We start from the raw sequence: 21681 nt of genomic DNA, 5'->3' as shown, positions 1-21681 counted from the left end.
TCAAACCGGATGTGACCTCGTCCTTCTGTGCCTGTCAAGATGTCCTCAACCTGCACGTCAGAAATCCACATTGATGATTCAAAGATACCTAAGGTTTAGCTTTCAGTCTTTTACCAAAACACAGTTAATTAGATACCGTGTTTAAAGTGACACCCGCCCTCTCAAGTGACGTAAGTTTTAGATTCACATTTCAGAGGATCATGAATAATAATTTGACAGCAATAAGTACCTTCTAATCACACTTGTCTGCAAAGATGATGATGGCTGAATATTCCTGGTACAATGTTCTTACAATATTATTGCTATATAGTAAACTTCATTCTCCCTAGAAAGAATTTTCATCAAGCTAGCAAACCTTCTTCCCAATTCAGGTAGTTTTTCACCATGTTTAGCAATTTCTGGGGACACTTTATGGAACCGTAAGAATGGCTGAGGCCCCGCTCTGTCACCCTCAACAGAACTCAGACAACATCAGTTATTTCCACCTGGAGACAAGTCCCCAGCTCCTCCTGTCACCATCATCTCCTTCTTGAAGTGCCAAGCAGGACTAGCTACATAATTTATGCAAAATGAAAATACAGGGCCCTTTATTCAAATATTCCTAAGAATTTAAAGATGGTGACAGCAGAGCATGAAAGCAAGCTTGGGCCCTTCTAAGTACAAGGCACACGCCTTGAAGCCTGCCCTGAATTTTGAAGCCCCTTGACCAACCTGCCTCCCAGGCGCCTGATGTCCACACACTCTTCCTTCCACTGGACCTCTGGAACAGTCCATTTCAAGTAAACGTTCCTCATCTGGAAATTTCCAGAGAACCTAAATGAAAGAAATCTATCTCTCTGGAAACACCATCTCTCCTGGAGCCTTCCCCTGTGCAGGTAAAGTTATTCTTTCCTAGGACCCTGAAGAAGCTGGGTTATTTTCTCAGCTTATCATTGATTCTTCTAGAATCACTGCATGTTCACCTTCATGTGCTTCTTTCTAAGATTCACTCTGTCCTTACATACAATGCTCTTCCCCCAACCTGGTCCAAGCCTTCATCAAAGGCTTAGGAACCATGACCACGGTCTTTGCTCCACTTTTGAGCACCACCAAACAATGAGGCATCAAGTACCTTGGGTCACCCACCCTATACGAGAGTTTAAAATGTCTTCCTTCCAGTACTCAGGAATCTTCACCTGCATTGTACTTTAGTTGCCCATTCCTCATGACCAAGATTAGCTCCATGCTGAAATATTAAATTCTGCAGTCCCAATCTGTGACCAGAATATTCCATTCTGCCTCTTAGGGTACACTTAGAAAACAACACGGCCGATAGCTCCTTCCTCTGAGACGTTCATGGAATTAACCAGGGTTAGAAAGTGACCACTTACACTTTCAACACCAGCTCAGTAGTTCACAATTTCTCTGGCAATGCATCCTTTCACTCATTTTTAAGTTTGTAAACAAAGGTGATATCTCTCAACGTACAAAAACCCACTACAATGTGAATTACTGATTCAGCCCCAAAGACTCTGAAAACTATAGAAACCGAATCACAAACGAAGACAATTTTAAACTTCAAATGTGTTGTCTTTTCCCTCCACCGTATCATAAGGGGTATTTTATATGTTTTAGTTCTGGTTGGCTAAGGAGCAGCATGTCCTGAACGACCCTGAAATCTACCCTCAGAAAATCAAAAATTCGATATACACTGTGTTCACACACCAAATCCTATGGTTCACAAATGTAAGTTATCTTTTGCCAGTTTTTTTTTTTTAACTGGAGTCAGATCTACTGTAACATAAGTTTTCTCGATGATTATCTATTTTCAGTATCTATTTTCCCTCCTGTGTGTTGATTACAAAGCCATTGGGACAGAGGAGACCAGCAAAGAGGTATCAGGCCAACAACCAATTTGATGCAGATTCATTTATTGAGTGGATACCATGTGCCAGGCATCGTTCTAATATTAAAAACTATGTACTTCTGCACTGCCTGGCAGCTCTGGGGGGAGGAAGCAACAGGGCTTACACAGTCAATTTGGATTAGTCAAGTTCCATTTTCTTGTCCTGTGTTTATGGGTTCTTAGTGGTTCAAAAACATTTCTACAATCAGAGAGAGGCAGAGACAGAGAGAAAGAAACAGAGACAGAGAGAGGGGAGAAAGAGAGATACAGAGAGGCAGAGAGGTAGAAATTCATATCAGTAGCAAAACAAATTCAAATCTGTTGCAATTTCCAAAATTTTTGACATCACTCTGGAACTTCCATATGGTCCTGTGCATTCAGTGTCAATCCCATAGGCTGTCCTTTTCAGCCAGTGCTTGGATCTCTGCAAAGTCACTCCCATTTCTCTGCCACTATATGACATTGAAGGATCATATTCATTACAGTGTCATCTTGAATATACTTCTTATCATTTTTGCTTTTCATGTATCTTCTCTCTGGTAAATATTTATACTCCAGATTACCTTGCCATAGATAAACTATCCAGAATACTCTGCGTTGAAGTACAGTTATTATTTCTACCGGCATTCCAAACAGCACAGCTTCCGGCCAATTGAACCAGACTCTAATTATGGAACAGGTCGTTGCTAAAGAGGTTCAGATGTACCCCTGATGCACATCCTGAAATTTTAAACTCCTAATAACACTGTTATCCTTTTCAGTGAACGTAAACTCTGCTCCTTCAGCTGCAGCACTGGTTTGCTTCGCTGTGAATCGCCAAGATTTTATTAGGCAATGCTGTATTCCAGGCACTGTGCTTGGCAATGTATACGTAAAGGACCATGACATGGGAATCACCCTTGAGAAATAGACGGTACAGTTCAATGAGATTGAGGGTGTACAGAGCATTCTACAGAGTCACAGCAGAGGGTCCCCAACTACCTGGTAAGAACTGGACAATTAAGTATGGGAACACGAGGGTTAAGGGGCAGGGGTTGAGACATTCATAATCCACTGATTAAATACATATCCACTGAGGACCTGCCACATCCCCACCATACGCCAAGCCAGAGGGTTGGTATTATGAACTAGATGTCCTCCCTAATCAACAGCTCACATTCAAGGGGGCAGTCAAAAGAGGCAGCCAAAAGAGAGATAAGATGCGGAAGTCCAGTGAGCCATGGAGCCACCTTAGAGGAGCAGCCCAGAGTAGGAAACGGTCTAAAAAACACTGAGGAGGGATGAAAATAGTCATTCGTGGGATTACCTGAAATCTGGCATGTCTAGAGAGTCAATTAAATGATTGGAACCGTTTGCTCAAGGAAGGCCTTTCTGAGTGGGGGAGTTTCAGACTTCCCTAAGGGAGAACCTTTCAGGATGCGACACTCCAATTCTCCTAGAAAGATCCACACTAGTGGTTTCAATGCTGGTTGATTGAAAATTTAGTTGGAGGGGAGCACAGTCCCAGGAAGTCTGTGCCTAATTGCCTTCACCCTGTAAGAAAGGGTTCTGATTCTTTACAAATAGAATTCCATTGTTGCACAGATAAAAACAAAACAGAACAAAACAAAAATCTCACCAGTAACTTCACTTGGGAATTTTTGTTTTTTATAATTGACGTTGAATGAACCAGTTCCGTGTGATCTATTTACTCAAAATGGAAAAGTCACTCCCTTCAGTTTCTGACGGCCTTCCAAAGATCTCCACAACTTGCTCCTCCGTTGCTTTTTCACCCCCTAGGTCATGCACATGGGCCATCACAATAAAAATGCACCCAGAGTTTGCAGAACAAAGGTATGATTTTCATCCAGGATCCAGCTGGATACTGATCTACATCTTGGACTCAGACTTTCCAGTTATGATGCCATGATTCTCATGGACCAAAGAGATGTGGGATTTTAAAAAGCAAAGCGCAGTCGGGAATTTGACTCTTAAATCACATCCTTGAAAAAACGTAAAGGGGCCATTCATTGTTCACAGCCGATGGCAACTCTACTTCCCGTTCCCAGGACTTCACAGCATCCTGCAGTCTCACCAGACATCAGAATGGCCCAGCTCTCTTTCTCTCAGTGACATCGTCCTTTCACTTCCATCTTGCCTCTTCGTTTGCCTCTCTGCTTTCTGTTGCACTGTCCTGTATGGATGTTCTCCCCAATTCCACCACCCCCAGGGAACTCCCCAGGAAAATCCCCTGAAGAGGGCATGTTGTCTTCTGGTAGGATTCATTTTTTTGCTAGAAGGTACCCCTGCAGCCTTTACCCTTTCTTTCCTGGGAAAGCAAAGGAGTTACATGATCAATGCCCAGATGCTCTGGCAAGCAGGGCAAAGTATGGATAAGTTCCACGTAGGGACTCTTTTTGTTCGGTAGTTTCTAAAGTAAGATATTCCTTTAAACATTGTCTCCAGAGTCCTAATATTCTGCTTCTTTTCATAGCATAATATTTTCTGCTTGATTTTAAAGATATGAAGCCATTGAACTGCTGTTGCTGTAGTAAACTGCTAATTATCTCTGCTTCTTACAGCTCCTGAGACTTTAGAGAAACTTAGAAGAAAGCCCAAAGAACAGCCCGATTCAGAGACCCAGATATTCTTGTAAGAATAGAATAGTGATTGAAACTTTTAGAATTTAAGCTTCTAATAAAAACATAGTTCTAAGAAGTATTTTGTATTAATTTGCTTTATTTATTTTCATCTTTTTTTGGCCATGCCACATGACTCGTGGGATCTTAGTTCCCCGACCAGGGATTGAACCCCGGGCCCACGACAGCGTAATTTCTTTCATTATGTGAAACATACATGCTTATTATTTAAAACATTCAAGCAATATGTAAAAGAGTAAAAAACGAGATCTTGTCTCCTCCCCAACCTGAGTCACTGTTAAAAATTCCTTGTCTGTTCTTCAAGATTTTCGCAGCTGTTGAGAAGATTCTCTGCCCTCCCCCCTGTCACCATGTCTACCTGTCTTGAGTGTAACATATACACTATTCTCTAATCTGCTTTTGACATTTACCAAATGTCTTGGGCATATTTGCACATCCATTGCAGCTTGTTTTCATCAGCGACGTGGAACTCCACTGCTTAAATGCCTGCCTTTATGTTAAAATGAGAATTCACCAGGTAAAAGAAAGAAGATTTTCTTATTTCTAATGTATTTCACTTAAGCTTCACTATGGTCTCCTGCTGTCACAGCACAGAATCAAAAGAACTTGCATTGCATACTCCATGCAAGAGGGTTTCCTTACAACCAGGAGCTCCTTCTTCATAGCTTATGTATGAAAGGTCATAACGTAAAACTCTGGACAGCATTTTAGCAAAGTTCCATGTGATGCTGTTTTCAACTCCATACATAGCATTGTTTCTTCCAAAGAGTTACAGCTGAGTTTTTTCTATATTGCCCTCACAGAGACTAAAATCTTAGGGTGCAGATATTGTTACTTGCCGCCATTATTTCCCCTCTAATGGTACCTGATACTTGCGATACACCTGATTCATAAGTTATTGAATGAAGAGTAGATAAACATGCAAATTCAGACTTACTGTTGAAAGTTTATTTAAAAGATGATAAAACTAAAGATTGTATATGATGAAAAAATATTAAAACCTGTGTGTCAACTGTCTACCTTTAACACAGAGGGAATTATTAATCTCCAACCTAAAAGTTACTGTTCCCCAAATCCCCACTTACAGTCAGGTGCTCGGTGAATAATAATTGAGTTAAACAAGCGAAACTCTGGGGAAACTCAACAACTTCCACAGCTTATTCCTGATGCCCTGCATGAGCAAACGATGCCATTTTCTCAAAGACGTTGCTCTAACGTTATATAATTAGAGCTTCGGCGCTGATAAAGCATCAGGCTTCATACTGCAGGATGCCCAAGAGGTGGGCTGAGCACAGAGCTACTCACACTTTACACATTCGAGGGCGAAATTGCCTTTTTAAGTACCTAAGCAAGTTTGAAACCCTGTAATTTTGTCTCTCTGGCAAACTGCAATTTTTCATTTGTTTTTATTTACTCAGTAACCCAAGGAAAAGGAGGCTCAGCGCTGAGCCCACATTCCTGCAGCCGTCAGGAGGTTTACTTACATGTATTCTGGTTTCAAAGCCGCTTTATCTTAGTCTCACAAACAAAGTCTAACAGTATAAAAATGCAGTGTGTTTGCACTGGACCCAGAGCTAATGCAGCGTTTCCCATCCACCTCATCACCTTCACCTTCTCATTTCTTCTTTCTTCTGACTCTACTGCCTTTAGACTCGGTTACCTGGACCTTCTCATTAGCCAAAAAGATCCTTATATACAGTTCATCTATCCATTCATTCATTCATTTATTCATATATGATGTGTTGAGTATCTACCATGTATCACATGCTAAGGATATAAAAGTATCTAAGACATCACAGTTGCTGAAAATTCAGTCTAGCAGCAGAGAAAAAGGGCACATCCTCCATTAATTACAATCCATTGTGACAAGATCGAAAGCAGAAGCAAGGATCATGCGTCATGAGACCTTGGATACATGAGTAATTCAGTCTGATCAGGAGGGTGAGAAAAGGCTTCAGAACTACCTCCGAAGGTGGCCAAGTGGTCTCGTCATTTTCCTCTTTCTCTATCACCCGCTTATCCTGCTTCCAGGTCTGCTGTAATCCATGGTTTATTTTTCTTTCTCCCTCAGAAAACTAAACTCTATTAGACTGTGTTTTGCATCTTTGCACCCCTAATATCTATCACAGCATTATATATTAATTAATTAAGTAGTTAATGGGCTAATGTGCCTACCAGACAAATCTACTGAGCACCTACTAAGTGCCAGGCACTTCCCCAAGTGCTGCAGATATAACAGTGATGAAAGAGGCCAAGTCCTAGCCCTCCTGGAGCTGACAGTCTGGGAAACAGAACATAATCACTTGAGCCTATGATCTGTTTGGTGGCAACCGTGTTACAAGGAATGAAACAAACAACCGCATAAAAGTTGAGCTGATTGATTGTGGGGTGGTGGGAATGGACTGCTATATCCTTTGGGACAAGCCCCGGAAGGTTGTTCTGTTAGATGATTTTTGAGCAGAGAGGCGAAGCAAGTGGGGGAGTGAGCTATGCGGATTTCGGCAGGGGAATGTTCCAGTGGAAATAATGGTGAAAGCACGTGGGCAGGGGCATGGTGGGCACATTAAAGGACCAGCTAGAGCAGGAGGGGGGTCCCTGGAGATGAGGGCACAAAGGTGTGGGCACATTCCACGTGGCCGTAGCAAGACTCCGGAGTTTTCCCTGAGTGGGAAGGGAAGTTCCTGGGGCAATTTGACGGAGTGACACGATCTGGTTGCTGTGGGAGAAACAGACTGTAGGGTCGGGGACGGGGCCAGGGAGGTGAGGGAAGAAGCTGCTGGCCCAGGGAAGAGGGAGGGTGGTTTGTCCAGGTGAAGATGGACGGCAGCATTCTGGCTGTATTTAAGGTGAAGAAAGCAACCGCTGCTCTACTGATTGGGAAAACTGAGTTTTAGGTGCTCATTAAAGTTGGATACATCATATACTGGGTTGGCCAAAAAGTTCGTTTGGGTTTTTCCGTAAGATGTTACAGAGAAAGCCCAAACGAACTTTTTGGCCAATCCAATATATGAAGAAGTGGCCATACTTCTCTTCCTTTCTCTCTCTTTCTGTCAAACACACACACACAGAGTAAGAATACATTACATTCCTAGTTAACACCAACAATGAATTGACATGATTTGTTCAAAGCAAAGGTCTGTCTTCCACTAGCCCAACTGGAATAATTCGCTGTCTGAAAACTTAATCCAGGTATCACCGGGGAATTTACTGTGGAAAGACCACAGTATTTATAGTTAGATGGTCAGAGTTTAAGCTCCAGTACTATCTACTGCTGTGTGAGCTTAATTCTTCTATTTCTCAGCTTCTTACCTAATAAAGTACTGGACCTGCTGGTAAGGATTCCAAAGATAGTGAACAGAGGAGAATCCTTATCTATGGAAAGCTGTTCACAGCATGTCCTTAGTCTAAGATTGCTTGTCAAAACCAAACCTAGGATCCAGGGCTAATGAGCCCTTGAAAATGTCACGTAAGCCATGTAACGATCGGAGGAGAAAACATAGAGGTTTCATAACCAAAACACTCCAGAGAAGGAAAAGGGAATCCAGAAATCTCTCTTTCCATCTCAATCAATGCTGGAGAGAAATGGCTTGCGTTCTTCTATGGTGTTCCCCATCAATATTCGGAGTTATTTTTCCACTCTTCTGCATGCATAATATGACTGCCTGCACCCCAGATGCCTCCAGTCTTGGGCAGACACAAGGTTCTCTTGTTGGCAGTGGTTCTCAACCTTGGCTGTAAATTAGAATCACCTGGGGGAGCTGTGCCCCACCCCAATGTTCCATCTGCATCCCAGAAAAATTGAGCCAGAATCTCCAGGCTGGGACGGAGCTGGGAGGCAGACGCTGGCATTTTACAGCTCCCAGGTGACTCCAGGGGGCAGACAAGGCTGAGATCCAATAACAGATTAGGGAGCTTCCATCAGATCGATGCGCGACCTCCGTTAACATGGATTGCTCTAATGTGAGGAAATACGGCATTTTTTAAATATTGGTAGACAATTCTCAATTAGGTTTTTATGTTAATCTTGGCATTTTTCAAAATCAATTTTTAAGCTTTAAATTAGCCCTAAAGACCACTAAATGGAATAAATATTGACATCTCCTTTTACTTCATTTTTGCCCTTAACTGAATCAGCAAAAATTTCTTGCATGTAAAACTACTGTATTTATTTGTTTATGTGGTTACTTACCTGTTTATTCACTTAATCGTTCCCTGCTTGTTTCCAAAAGAATGTAGTAAAGTTTTATTCACATTTATATGATCTGGGCCACAAGCAGAGAATAGTAAAAGCTCATTGGATCAATAAAGAAAGTGAAAGAAAGGATGTAAAAGTAAAAGAGAGGATGGCTGCCTAATGCTCTATAATTGATACAACATTGTTTTGCTTATTTGTTGAATACTATTCATGTTCAAAAGCATCTTCTTTAGGGCAGAGACTTGAACTCCATTATTTACAAACTATAATGTGAGTAATTAACAAATATTAATGTATCACTATCCAAGCCTGTTAACTTGAAACACATCATTTTCTGATCATCAGTTACACTTGCATTTTGCTACTGAGTTTGGAGCCCATCATTGGTTCCCCTTCCACTTGGTGTCACCCACGCTCACCCGGTCATCACAGCTCTTACCAGATGGAGCAGGGACCCTCCTGAAGACACGGGCATGTGGGGGTCGGCCCCCTCCTTCAGGAGCCGCAGCGCTGGAAGAATGAGAGAGGAGAGTTACACGGCATCTTTCTTCAACATCCTGAATCAAAAGGTGTAGCATTTCATTAGTATCTAAATCTCAAATAGCCATGAAAGCCAAAGGAGATGCATGAATCGCCATCTGACTTTTTGTGTATTTAAGATCGGCAGTGTTTCTCTTCACATTGAAACTTATGTCTTGGTTTGTCAGCATCACGACCCATTACAGCCATGCAAATTATTCAGAAAGGGGAACACACTTTTACAATTATTTTTTTGAAGCGCCTGGCTTGTGCATCCTTTATAGAACAAAAATAAATAAATAAAAAGAAAGAAATGACTCCACTAGGCTCATGTATGCTTTAGTTCACTTCATTTTTATTTTTTTTAACTCATTAGGACTCATTGGCTTAAAACAATAAAAGTTTACACTTTGTACATTAAACTTCCCTTCCTGCAATTACCCCTTAGCCCTGTTTCCATCATTCTCCCAAAGCCATGTGTATCTAAATTAGTAACGTCAAACAAATCAAAACAGATGCTACTCATCAGAATAAAGGCACAGCTGGAAAGTGACCTATGTTTCCATTTGAACAGCAAAGGTGGACTGGGTAGGACATGGAAAGCCCTTGGGAGATTGATTATGTCTCATTCTCTGCAAATTGCCATGGGCTCCAAGAGGTCCATCCATTCCCCAAGACACTATCCCAGTTTCCACGGTTAATGGCAGTATCGTAGCTTTCATAACAAGCCATTCATGCTTTTTCCACAAATAACTAAAGCAACAGTTCCTCTTTTAGTCCATTATTACAGAGAACGGTACAAAATGGTTCAGATTCAAACCCATACCTCACTGAGCATACTGTCTTTCCTTTAACTTTCTCCGTAATCCGGAATGTCAGCAGTACACACTCTTTTCTACGTCACCCCAAATCTTCCCTGTGTTCCAATCTCTAGTTTGTTACTATCTTCCCAGCTTTAACTGTACAGCTCAGAGGGCAGACACAGTTACTCCTGCACAGCTTTCTCTCCAGGAAGGCCATCTCTTCGGTGATGTTTGCAGGGGGTATGAACAGGAGATAGGTCAGCCCCTCCAACACTGGGGGTAACATGTGAGAGCAGAGACAACACCCACCCAGCCCAGCACATCCTCCAAACAGCCTTTCCCGAAACTGGAGCACCCTTTGTCCAAAACTCTCTCCTCAGGGAAGTCAGATGCATTCCTGTTCTCTGACCAGCAGCAGCTCTTGGACTGGTTCCTTGATCTTACAAGCTCCAGCCTCTCCCAAAAAGAAGTGCCTACATAGATGCATGTCTACAACCACTCACTGACCCAATGGCTTTCCCTTGATGATCTTTCCCTTGATGATATTCCTTCTTCAATAATCTAATTCTTTTCGTAACGTAGATTCTCCTAATGTGGGTAGTTTGCTACAAAAAACTTGTTGAAGGTGTAGATCTTACAGGATCAGTTGTAAGCTGAAATCACATGGCTCATGCATTTGCTGACTCAGGCATCTCCCTTATCAGCACTTAGGAGAAAAGTCCAGGAAGGTGAGGCCTTTGCCTTTCTTTTCTTCACTGTGTTTCTATGAACCAGCCTGTTGCCCAGCCGTATGTAGACACTCTTTGTCACTCCCTTTCTTGGCCTCTCTCTACACATACATATAGTAAATGGATGCACGTCTTGTTCCCTCACATACTTTTACACTTAATTTTAAAAAGTCTGTTCATGACAACAGAAAGTTCATTAACTATGTTTACCAATGGTTTTCTCAGAATCAAAATTGCACTTTTACCCTAATATTCATTTGTTTAGCAAATGAAATCATTCATCTTGAACGAGCTGATATCTATTTGGTGCTTTGTATTCTTTACAGCAAAGAATTTGTACTAGTGTGATCACAAATAGAGAGGAAGATTATATTATATTAGTTAAAACATGAGTAAAATACTGTCAGATTTCTACATAGAATCCACCATGCACACATGTGGTGAATTACACGTAATATAGATCTGTGATACACTGGCCTTGGGGTTAGACAGATTTGAGGCCAAGCCCCACTGGGAAAGCTAACCCACCCTCCCGGCACTGCATGAGGATCACTAAATGGTTTATATATATATATATATATATGTGTGTGTGTGTGTGTGTGTGTGTGTGTGTATATATATATATATTTTTATGGCTGTGTTGGGTCTTCATTTCTGTGCGAGGGCTTTCTCTAGTTGTGGCAAGCGGGGGCCACTCTTCATCGTGGTGCGTGGGCCTCTCACTATTGCAGCCTCTCTTGTTGCGGAGCACAGGCTCCAGACGCGCAGGCTCAGTAATTGTGGCTCACGGGCCCAGCTGCTCCGTGGCATGTGGGATCTTCCCAGACCAGGGCTCCAACCCGTGTCCCCTGCATTGGCAGGCAGATTCTCAACCACTGCGCCACCAGGGAAGCCCAATGATTTTTATTAGTATAATTACTATAAGTCATGAAACCCATAATAATATATCGCTGAACACATATCTTAAGGTTTACTCTAAATTTTTCTCAAAACCTTTTGATTATTAAATGTTGAATTTAAGTGTAGGATATAAGCAACACAAATTTACCAACATTAATTGAAGGATGAGTGTACAATTTGTAAAGCAGGATAAAGAGGGTGAAGAGGACAATGTAGGGGATGGTGGGAGAATGATGAGGGGCAGTGAACAGTCCCTTAGGAGTGGCAGATTGTGTGTGACTTGGAGGAATTTGTTGTGGAGGATATTTTACATCACACTACAGGAGTTGGAAGTCATTCTGTGGCCAGTGAAGAGGATCACAGGATATTAAGCAAAGGAGGAAAAGATCCCTTAGGTAAGTGCTATGGACTGAATGTATGTGCCCCCCACCCCCCGCAAATTCATATGTTGAAGCCTAATCCCCAGTGTGATGGTATCAGGAAGAGGGGCATTGGGGAGGTGATTAAGAGGTAATGAGGGTGGAGCCCCCATGATGGGATTAGTGCCCTTATAAGGGGATGAAGAGACTAGAGCTCTCTCTCTGCCAGGTGAGGACACAAGGAGAAGAAGGTCATCTATAAAGTAGGAAGCTGGGTACCACCAAGAGCCAAATCTGCTGGTGCCTTGATCCTGGACTTCCCAGCCTCCAGCACTGTGAGAAATCAAAGTTTTTTTTAAGCCACCCAGTCTCTGGTATATTTGTATATTTGTCAGTCTGCAGCCTGAGCAGACTAAGACAATAAGAGAGGTCAGCACAAAGGCTAGAGGGGGTCTCTTGCTCCCACTTGCAGTTTAAATCCTGAATAAAGGTTCAGGCTCAGATGAAGGGGGTGATCCAGTGCAGCTTGAGGGTTCATGGCTCTGTTTCAGAGGATGCAAAATGGACTAACCAGCCTGGGACACAACAGGAATCGGAGCCACCACTGCAGAAAGAGGGGTCTATGGCAGCACTGACAGCCAAGGTGGGACTAAGCCATCTGGTTCAGCGAGACCATTTACAAGCACAGAACATGCACGGGTAATCTCCACAGGAGCAGGTGGGCCACAGTGGTGTGCTTGTGAATGCTCAAGGGCAGATGGAGACGGAGATGTTTAGATGATGGATGGATGGATGGATGGATGGAAGGAAGGAAGGATGGATGGTTGGATGGATGGATGGATGGATGGATGGATGGATGGATGGATGGGTGGATGGATGGAAGGAAGGGTGGATGGATGGATGGATGGATAGACGGATGGATATGCATCTAGGAATTTACTACACATTTTGTTGCTATAAAGGCTGTGCAGCCCACAATTTATTGTAATATCCATAGCCAATTGATTCTTACAGAATGATTTAGATGATTTTTACTAAAAATTCTTGTATCCACAGCCAATCTATGGTTACAATTAATGAATGTGACCTTGAAGTTTTGGTTAATATTTTCATTGACATTACTGAGTATGGGCCAGAGGTCAGGAAACTATGAGTGGCAGGCCAAATGCCGTCAGTGTATAGCCCTTGAACTAAGAACAATTTCTGCGTTTTGAAGGGTGTGTGAGGAAAAAACAATAATTAAAAAAACCCAAAAAAGTCCAGAAGAATGTATAACACGGACTGTATGTGACCACTAAGCTTAAAATATTTAATATCTGACTCTCACAGAAAAGATTTCCTAACTCCTGAGTTAGATTAAAGTGAAATAATCTTTATAATAATAATTCTCTGCAAATATATTGAAGAAAATATCACTTGCATAATAAGTACACATTGAGCTTTTCTAAGTACGTAGGGTCTGATACTGCTCTCAGTACTTTAGTACAAGAATTACATTGATTCTCCCAACTCTATGATACAAATACTATAATTGTATTAGTATCAATACAATTGATAAGGAAACTAAGGCTTATAAATTACGTGAAGGAAACTGAGGCTTAAAAATTATGAGATGGTAGCGTGGTGGATCTAAAACAGTGTGGCAGTATGACTCCAAGGATTGTGTTCTTAACCATGGAGAGCATCAGGACACTTTACCTCTCATGTCACAAGAGAGTTGAAAGGTCACCTTCAACTCAGGAACCACAACAGGAATCAAGATCTATGCTAATGTCCTCATAATAACTAATTTTGTAGGAAACTGTCCAAATTTAGGTTAAAACACTTTCTCCAAAAAGGTATGGGTTCATAACAACTTTGGAACAACACGGTTGGAATTGACAGTCAAGTGAAATGACACCACGACTTGGGAGTCTTTCCATTACAATAAAATCTGCAAGGAAACAGCCTAAGGAAAAACAGCCATCTGGGGACCTAACAGAATAATGACGTTTAGGCTCCTTTTATAGGGTTGCTGCTTGGAACTGATTCAGCATTTATTGTATATTTGTGGTTTCATCATCAAGCTGCCACAGAAACTCTGTCGAAATGTCTGCGTGGGGGGCATGATTTGATATTTAAAAAGAAACATTCAGTCTCGAAATCTTCAGCTATTGGGGTAAAAATGGATGAAAATACATCATCTTTAATAGAATCTGCAGCTGTCTTCCCTGATGTCCCCACCATCACCAACCATAACCAAACCCAACGGTCCACCTGATAATTATCGCCTTAAGTGTCTAGATATGACTGTGATGTATCTGTGTTGATGACAACCAGCAAATTGATGAGAGTAATTTGATAGCAACTTGATGACAGTAAGCGCTCTGGCGATCACAGGAGCTGGGGTGAACATCTGAAAGCCCAGCAAGCTATGACTGCTCTCACACGATTCTCACGATAACAGTGGGTCTGTATTCACAAGGATTTTATGTTTGAAATCAACAGATCCAAGGAAGAGTGAAACAAAACATAACCATGGGCTCTAAATTTTGTCCTCATTAGAAGCCCTGCAACAAGGCATTTTTTAGACAGAGGGAAGGACAGATCACGTGGCAGAATGTTAGCAAACAGTCCACCTGGTTGAAGGGTACATGGGCTTTCTTTGTATGATTTGTAAGTTTAATTTCATTTCTAAATAAAAAGTTACAATGAATAGCAACAACAAAAAAAGCCAGTGTCATTTTTTCCTTGCAATGATAATAGAAGCATCAGTGTCAGGACTTCTAAAAATGTAGGACAGAGCTTCCATGACAATTGACAGTCTTCCGAGAAATGCCTAAAAAAGTTGATCTGATATTATATGTCAATAAAGAAGGGAAGCAAAAAAGAGGAATAGAGAAGTTATGTTATCAACGCCACAGAAATGCCTATTTGCACAGAACACTGCTTAACATACAGGTTTCCTGCCCTACAGAGAACTCAAATTTTAGGATCTCTAGGAATGACTTGAGGATGGTTTTTTGAATTGCTTTTCGTAGCTCAGTGCTTTCCAACCTACTTTTCATTATTCTCCCCCACTAAGTTCCACCATGAAATTGTAAAACCACATGCATTCTGGATGTCTGCTGTGTACTGTAGACCCACAAAGGGCGACAGACCCTTGTTAAAGCTAAGATATTTCTCCCTCAAGAACCGACTTTTCCACCGCTGGGGGCTATTTCTCCCCCCTTTAGAATCATACTCTTGTCCACCTCCAGTTACTCTGATTCAGTAGTTTAGGGATGGAATAAAAAACTCTGCATTTTAAAGAAACGCTCCAGGAGATTCTGGTGCCAGTGTCCCCCTAAAGATATTTTGAAGGAAAAAAAATGGCTAGGATTCTACTATCTCAGCAAATTACCTCTGAATACCTCAACTAGAGCAAAGGGATTAATAAGTAGAAAAGTGAACAATTCATGGCAGTTTCTTTCCCATGAATTGGCCATTGAAAACTTGGTCCCCACTGCTGGGTGAGCCACAGTATTCCTCAGAACACACAAGTTTATTCTCAATAAATTGCTGCAAAGCTTAGTTATCCAAGCCTACCTAACATGAATCTTGGGGGCATTTGGAGAGGAGAAGGTCAGGGTGTTCATGGATGGGGGGCCTCCAGTCAGTACACAGCCTGAGCCTGGGGCAATGATTCTCAACCCTCACTATGCTTTAGGACAGCTAGTAGAACTTAAAAAGATATAAATGCCCAGGTTCTCTCACCAAATTCTTAAGCCCAGTCGGTCGAGGATGTGCCCATCTAACCATACATTTTTAATGTCAGGGCATCTCAGTGATTATAATACTGGGAAGAGAGGCAGCGGTGGAAACCAGTATCCACAAGGCTGTGTAGCTGGTTTCCAGCTGGTTTCCCAGCCTGGCCATAATCGTAAGAGGGCCTAATGGGTTTTGAAGATCATGGTGAGTATCTGCCTCGAATCCATACTCAGGTGAGTCGCTCAGTCACACCTTAAGTGGATGTTTCTGATTTGGGTCAGGTCCACGGGCATCACCAGGACACTCAAGGATTATACCAGCCACTCTCTTGGAAAAGGAGACCACTGAGGTTGGGGGATGGGGTCGGGGCTGCAGTAGCGTTCCAGACTCAGCAGAGAACTACAGACTCATCAGCTTGGTGGGCCTGAGAAGCAAGTGGGTGGAAGCCCACCTAAGCCACACTCACCTACCAGACTTTGGGCAGTTAAGACCAATTCCACATTATTTGCAAGGGGCTTAAGATTTCTGCTTTCCTACCCAACCTGGTTAAAACTGGATTGACTAAAAGGCCAGAGATTGTAAGCATGAGATCCAAGATCCCCATTGCCAGGGTGACCCAAATCTCCAATCCCAACCCAGTCATGCAGCTGTGAAAAAATCCAGTGAGTGTCTTTTATGTGCTTTTATGTGCTATCTTAGAAGTTGGGGTGTGGCAGAGGAAAAATGGGAAAAAATCCTGCCTTCATGGAGCTTATCATCTAGTGGACCGGTGGGTGGAGAAGACAGAAGACAAATAAGAAATAATTAGACACTAGAGGGATTTGCAGTCCTTCTAGAATCCGTGGCTGAATATCCTGAATCTGTTTTGGAAAAGTATTTGACAGTTATTTCTTCAAATGTTGTTTGTAACCCATTTCCTCCCTTCCTCCTTCAAGGACCTTGCTGACATGCAGTTGAAAAGATATTCAGAAAAATGCTATTATCAAACTCACCTGTTCTATAGAATTCTAGCATATATTACAATGTTACAGTATATATGTCTGGTGGGAATCAGGAATGGCTCCTGTACCTAAGCCAATCCTAAATCATTAACTCTCAAAATATTCCAGAACAGACCCAGAGAGACAGCTCATGACAACATGATTTAAGTGCATCCTACTTCTTCAGACCTTGACGTGGAAATAGTAAATCCAGAATGCACACAGGATAAACACACGCTTTACTTTTTATTTTCTTTCTCTATAGCCCACTGTCAATTTATATTACATAACTTTAAGATGCTCTTTTCACATGCCATTGCATTGTACTATACCTTTGTAGGAAATCATATGATTATATATGTGTGGGCCTCATTCTGGACTCTTATTTTATTCTTTCATCTACTTGCTCACTTTTTAACAAATCATAGTTGCATATTTTTGCAAATTTTACTGTGTTTTATTTCAAACTAAAAGATTTTAATGAAAATTTTGCTATATTACTGTATAAATAATGAATACTAAAATTTAGAAATGTTGGTTACTAAGTAGTGACTATTCTTCGCTAAATTGACCCACTAAACTAACATCAATGAGAACAAAAATAAAGTACCTCTTCAAGGGAGAAAAGAACATATGAGATGGCAAAGTCCTCCTTCATTCTCCAGGACATTTTCTTATCAAAAAAGCCAAGCTACATCGCTATCAAAACCCATAGCTTTTTTTTTTTTTTTTTTTTTTTGCAGAAAAAAGAAAAGCTGATCCTAAAATTCATAGGAAACTCCAAATAGCCAAAACAATCTTGAAAAAGAAAGAAGTGGAAAAGAAAAACAGAAAGAAAAAGTAAGTTGGATGACTCACGTTCTGACTTCAAAACTTACTGCAAAGCTCTAGTCATCAAAGCAGTGTGGTGCTGGCCTAAGACAGACATATGGACCAATGAAACAGGACTAAGAATTCAGAATCCATAAACCTATACATCTATGTTCAACAGATTTTCAAAGATAGTTCAAGATCACTCAGTGGAGGAAGGAATAGTCTCTTCCACAAATATAGTTGCTAGGATGACTGGATGGCTACAGTAAATTTTAAAAAGAAAGAAAAACAACAAGTATTGGCAAAAATGTGGAGATGTTGGAACCCTCATACATTGCAGGTAGGAATGAAAAAATGGTTCAGTGACCATGGTAGAAGTTTAAATGTTCTTCAAAATGTTAAACATAAATAACTATATGAGCTAGCAAACCCTCTCTTACATATAAGCCTCAAAGAATTGAAGACAGGTACTCAAATAAATACTTGTTCATACATGTTCATAGCAGCACAATTCACAACAGCCAAAAGGTGAAAACAACCCAAATGTCCATCAACTGACTGATGGGTAAACAAAGAGAGTTATATCTATATAATGGAATATTATTTAACTGTGAGAAAGGAAAGGAGTATGTGCTACAACACAAATGGACATTAAAAAGCTAAATGAGAGAAGCCAGACACAATAAGCTATATAGTGTGTGATTTCACTTAGATGAAATCTCAAGAATAGGGAAATTCATAAAGATGGAAAGCAGACCGGTGGTTGTCAAGGGCTGTGGGGAGAGGAAAATAGAGAGTGACTGTCTAATGGACACAGTATTTCCATTTGGGGTGATGACACGTCCTGAAACTAAATAGTGGTGATGGATGCACAACACGGTCAATGTGCTAAATGGTACCCTTTAAAATAATTAAAATGGGAAGTTTTATTTTCGATGGATTTTTATCACAATAAAAAGTTATAATCCTTCTACTGTGATGCTCTTAAACTTTATAACCTTCTTAAACCATATACACTTTATTATAATTATGTTTTATAACACTATCTATACAGAAAATCTAATGTCAAATACCTTTATTTGCATAAATCTTATTTGTGTTTTTCAATAATTCTGAGGCAGGAAAGGAACAGTTTCAAGGAATAATTAAGCTTTCTGATCTGTATAATATTCATTTGGTAAATTTTCCGCCAATGTGCTGAAATATATGTTTAGCCCCAAGAATGAACATTGAGAATGTTTTCGAATTCATAGTTTCTGGTCACTCAGAATGACTTAGCAGAGCTGCTCAAGTCCTATCAGCACCCTGGACACCAGTTCTTACAGTTTTCAACTCAGCATCAAATAAACCACATGCTCTTAGTTGTTACTTGACTCTGATATTTCCCAGGTTACTATCTCACCCTTACCTTTCTTTTTGAGTCTTGTTAATCAGTACATTTTTCTTTTTTATACTCTGACATATGCCCCATTAAGCATTTATAACTGTTGTCCCCAGAGAAGCTCATGCAGAAAAATATATACAGGGTGATACATTAAGGAAGAGAGATAAATGCTGCCCCTTAGGAAATGATCAATTCCAATTTCAATACTTGCCAGAGGCTTTAGCATTCAACAAGATTGAGTGAGCCCGCCCCTTCCCTGGTGCTCATGACCACAGAAGCTGCCAGAAAACTCTATCTATCGGTGTTAGGTCTTCGCACTAAAGAACTGCCCTACAAATGCAAAATCAACAGTTTTTAATGTCCTTGCATGTTGCACACTTTAATTAACCAATTTCAGTTTGTGTCTTAAACACTCTTCGAAATTCAGTGTTATGTGCACAGGCTAAGTTACTCTGATGAATACCAAATATCTCTGTTAGCCCCAGAAGTGCTGAGGACATTTCTGTCCCATGAAAAATCAAGGAAACATAAGGCATGAATGATGGATATCATTCCTTAGGGAGTTGGTACTGAAGAGGAATCGGTTCCTGGTGCCCAAGACTTTGTTTAGCTTAAATCTATACTGAGCATTTACATTTGATTCAGGATGTTCTATGTTTAAAAATCCATTATTAAATGGGAGGAGAAAATTTAAAAAGGCAGAGGCAAGGGTACAATGAGTCAGGCTTCAGGGATATTTCAAAATGTTGTCATTGAAAGCAGTGCCTTTTAACTTAGAGACACAAATAATAAATCTGCTTTTAAATCTTTCTGAAAGGGGCATTTCCTGGGCTGTCATCTAGTCCCCCTCTAAACAAAGGTCTCTTCCCATGTAGAGTATGCTTTCCTCAAAGTCCAGAAATGTGACAGTGGTAATAGTATTGGCTCTTTTTCTAGCCCATTCATGTTCATCAACTATATAACTAACTAGTAGTGTGGACGGCAAAAGTCACCCCTCTTCAACCCAAAAATAAAATTGATTTAGCTAGATACTGGAATGGCTAAGCAAGTGACAAGGGAGTACTGAATAAGTACGTCCTCCATCAATTTGGACTCAAGATGAAATTAATCCTTATAAAACAAACCAACAGTAAGCACAAACCCAAATGATGAATTAGTCTGTGCTAGGACTTCTCTCTCTCTCCCTCTCTCTCTCTCTCTCTCTTCATCCCCACCACCCTCCCCTACTTTTCTACACTACTCAGACAAGACCATGAGGGTTTTCTGCTTTTCTTTCTGTTATTTAAAATATCATCTAATAGGTAAAAAATCGGCAGACCACATATAAAATAAATTCTTTCTGTAAGGAATAAATGAAGTAAAATCAAACACTTTCCTAAGCCTCACCCTTATTTACATTACATAAGCATCTATTATGGCCCACAGTTATCTGAACACATGTAGAAAACAGAACTATGCCAATATTTGGCAAGTCTGTGGTAAACATTAAAGGTTGGCTCTAATTTGGACATGTGAGAAACTAAACTGAAAAGCCTGTGTAAATAATTTGTTAATATCTTTCTATGTTAAAACTAATCAAAACCTACAATTACAATAAGAATCATCATTTTACAAACAGGAGGGAATGGTAACTCAGGAGATATAAAAATGCTTAGTTACATTAAGTATAGCTGTGATTGGGGCTTTGATAAAATGTGAATGTGAAGAACCAATATAACTGAACAGAAACTCTCCTGGCCACCAGTTTTCATACCTATTCAGAATGTGTCGTTTGGGGCTGTGATACTATTCGTTAAATGGTGTTTTCTTTTAAAAACAAAATAATTCCAATAAAAGTTTTCAGTCTTTTCAAACACATTGTATGTTACGAATATTATTGGGTTGGCCAAAAAGTTCCTTCAGATTTTTCTGTAACATCTATGGAGAAACCCGAACGAACTTTTTTGGCCAACCCGATAATTTATTAACACAAAAGTGGAATGAGTTGACATTTCGCAACTTCTTTTTCTAATTTTTATTGGAGTACAGTTGCTTTACAATGTTGTGTTACTTTCTGCTGTACAGCAAAGTGAATCAGCTATACGTATAGATATATCCCCTCCTTTTTGAATTTCCTTCCCATTTAGGTCACCACAGAGCACTGAGTATAGAGTTCCCTGTGCTGTATAGTTAAGTTCTCATTAGTTATCTATTTTATACATAGTAGTGATATGACATTTGGCCACATTGATGCTGCGTGTTACCCAAAATAGTCCTGCTATGGACTACTGTTATGCAAATTGTTATATAAATCTGAGATTCACTGCCAACTTTGAGATGGAAACTTAAAAATATTAAATCGTATTTATTCTATTTTAGGAAGACTCTGCCCTTCCCAAAAGGAAATCAGTTAAACCTAACTATATTTAAGTGTCGTTTTTTTTTTTTTTTATAGTTAACTTATTAATTCAGCTGCCTCTTAAGTCCATGGCAGGAAATAAAACTCCCTGTGATTTTCAAGGCTCTTTTGCCCCCTAGCATTCTCATTACTTTGGTGGCTATGCAGAGCAGAGGCATGTCGGGTACCACACAACCCAGAGGAACTCACAAAAATCCAAAAGTGGAAGAAAGTTGTGCTTTGAAAAACACCTGTAAGAAAATCTGAAAAAACATGTTCTCCCTTTCTTACCTTAAGTCATCCATAAATGTTGCTACAGAATGATTTTTTTTCAAATTAGCCCATTATCCAGCCCCATGCGTTAAATAAT

At 40.5% G+C, this 21681-nt stretch overlaps 1 protein-coding gene across 1 annotated transcript in view; it reads right to left on the bottom strand.

The window, feature by feature from the left end:
* MYO16 (myosin XVI) overlaps positions 1–21681 on the bottom strand; it is a 406857-nt gene that overhangs the window by 358313 nt on the left and 26863 nt on the right. The window contains exon 2 of the mRNA XM_068526630.1: positions 9159–9229. Within this exon, the coding sequence (XP_068382731.1) occupies positions 9159–9229 (71 nt within the window). The remainder of the gene's footprint in view (positions 1–9158; positions 9230–21681) is intronic.

This window comes from Eschrichtius robustus, chromosome 18 (genome assembly GCF_028021215.1).
Source record: "Eschrichtius robustus isolate mEscRob2 chromosome 18, mEscRob2.pri, whole genome shotgun sequence".
Taxonomy (NCBI): domain Eukaryota; kingdom Metazoa; phylum Chordata; class Mammalia; order Artiodactyla; family Eschrichtiidae; genus Eschrichtius; species Eschrichtius robustus.
Note: the sequence above shows the minus strand (reverse complement) of the source record. Positions and strands in the feature narration are given on the sequence as shown.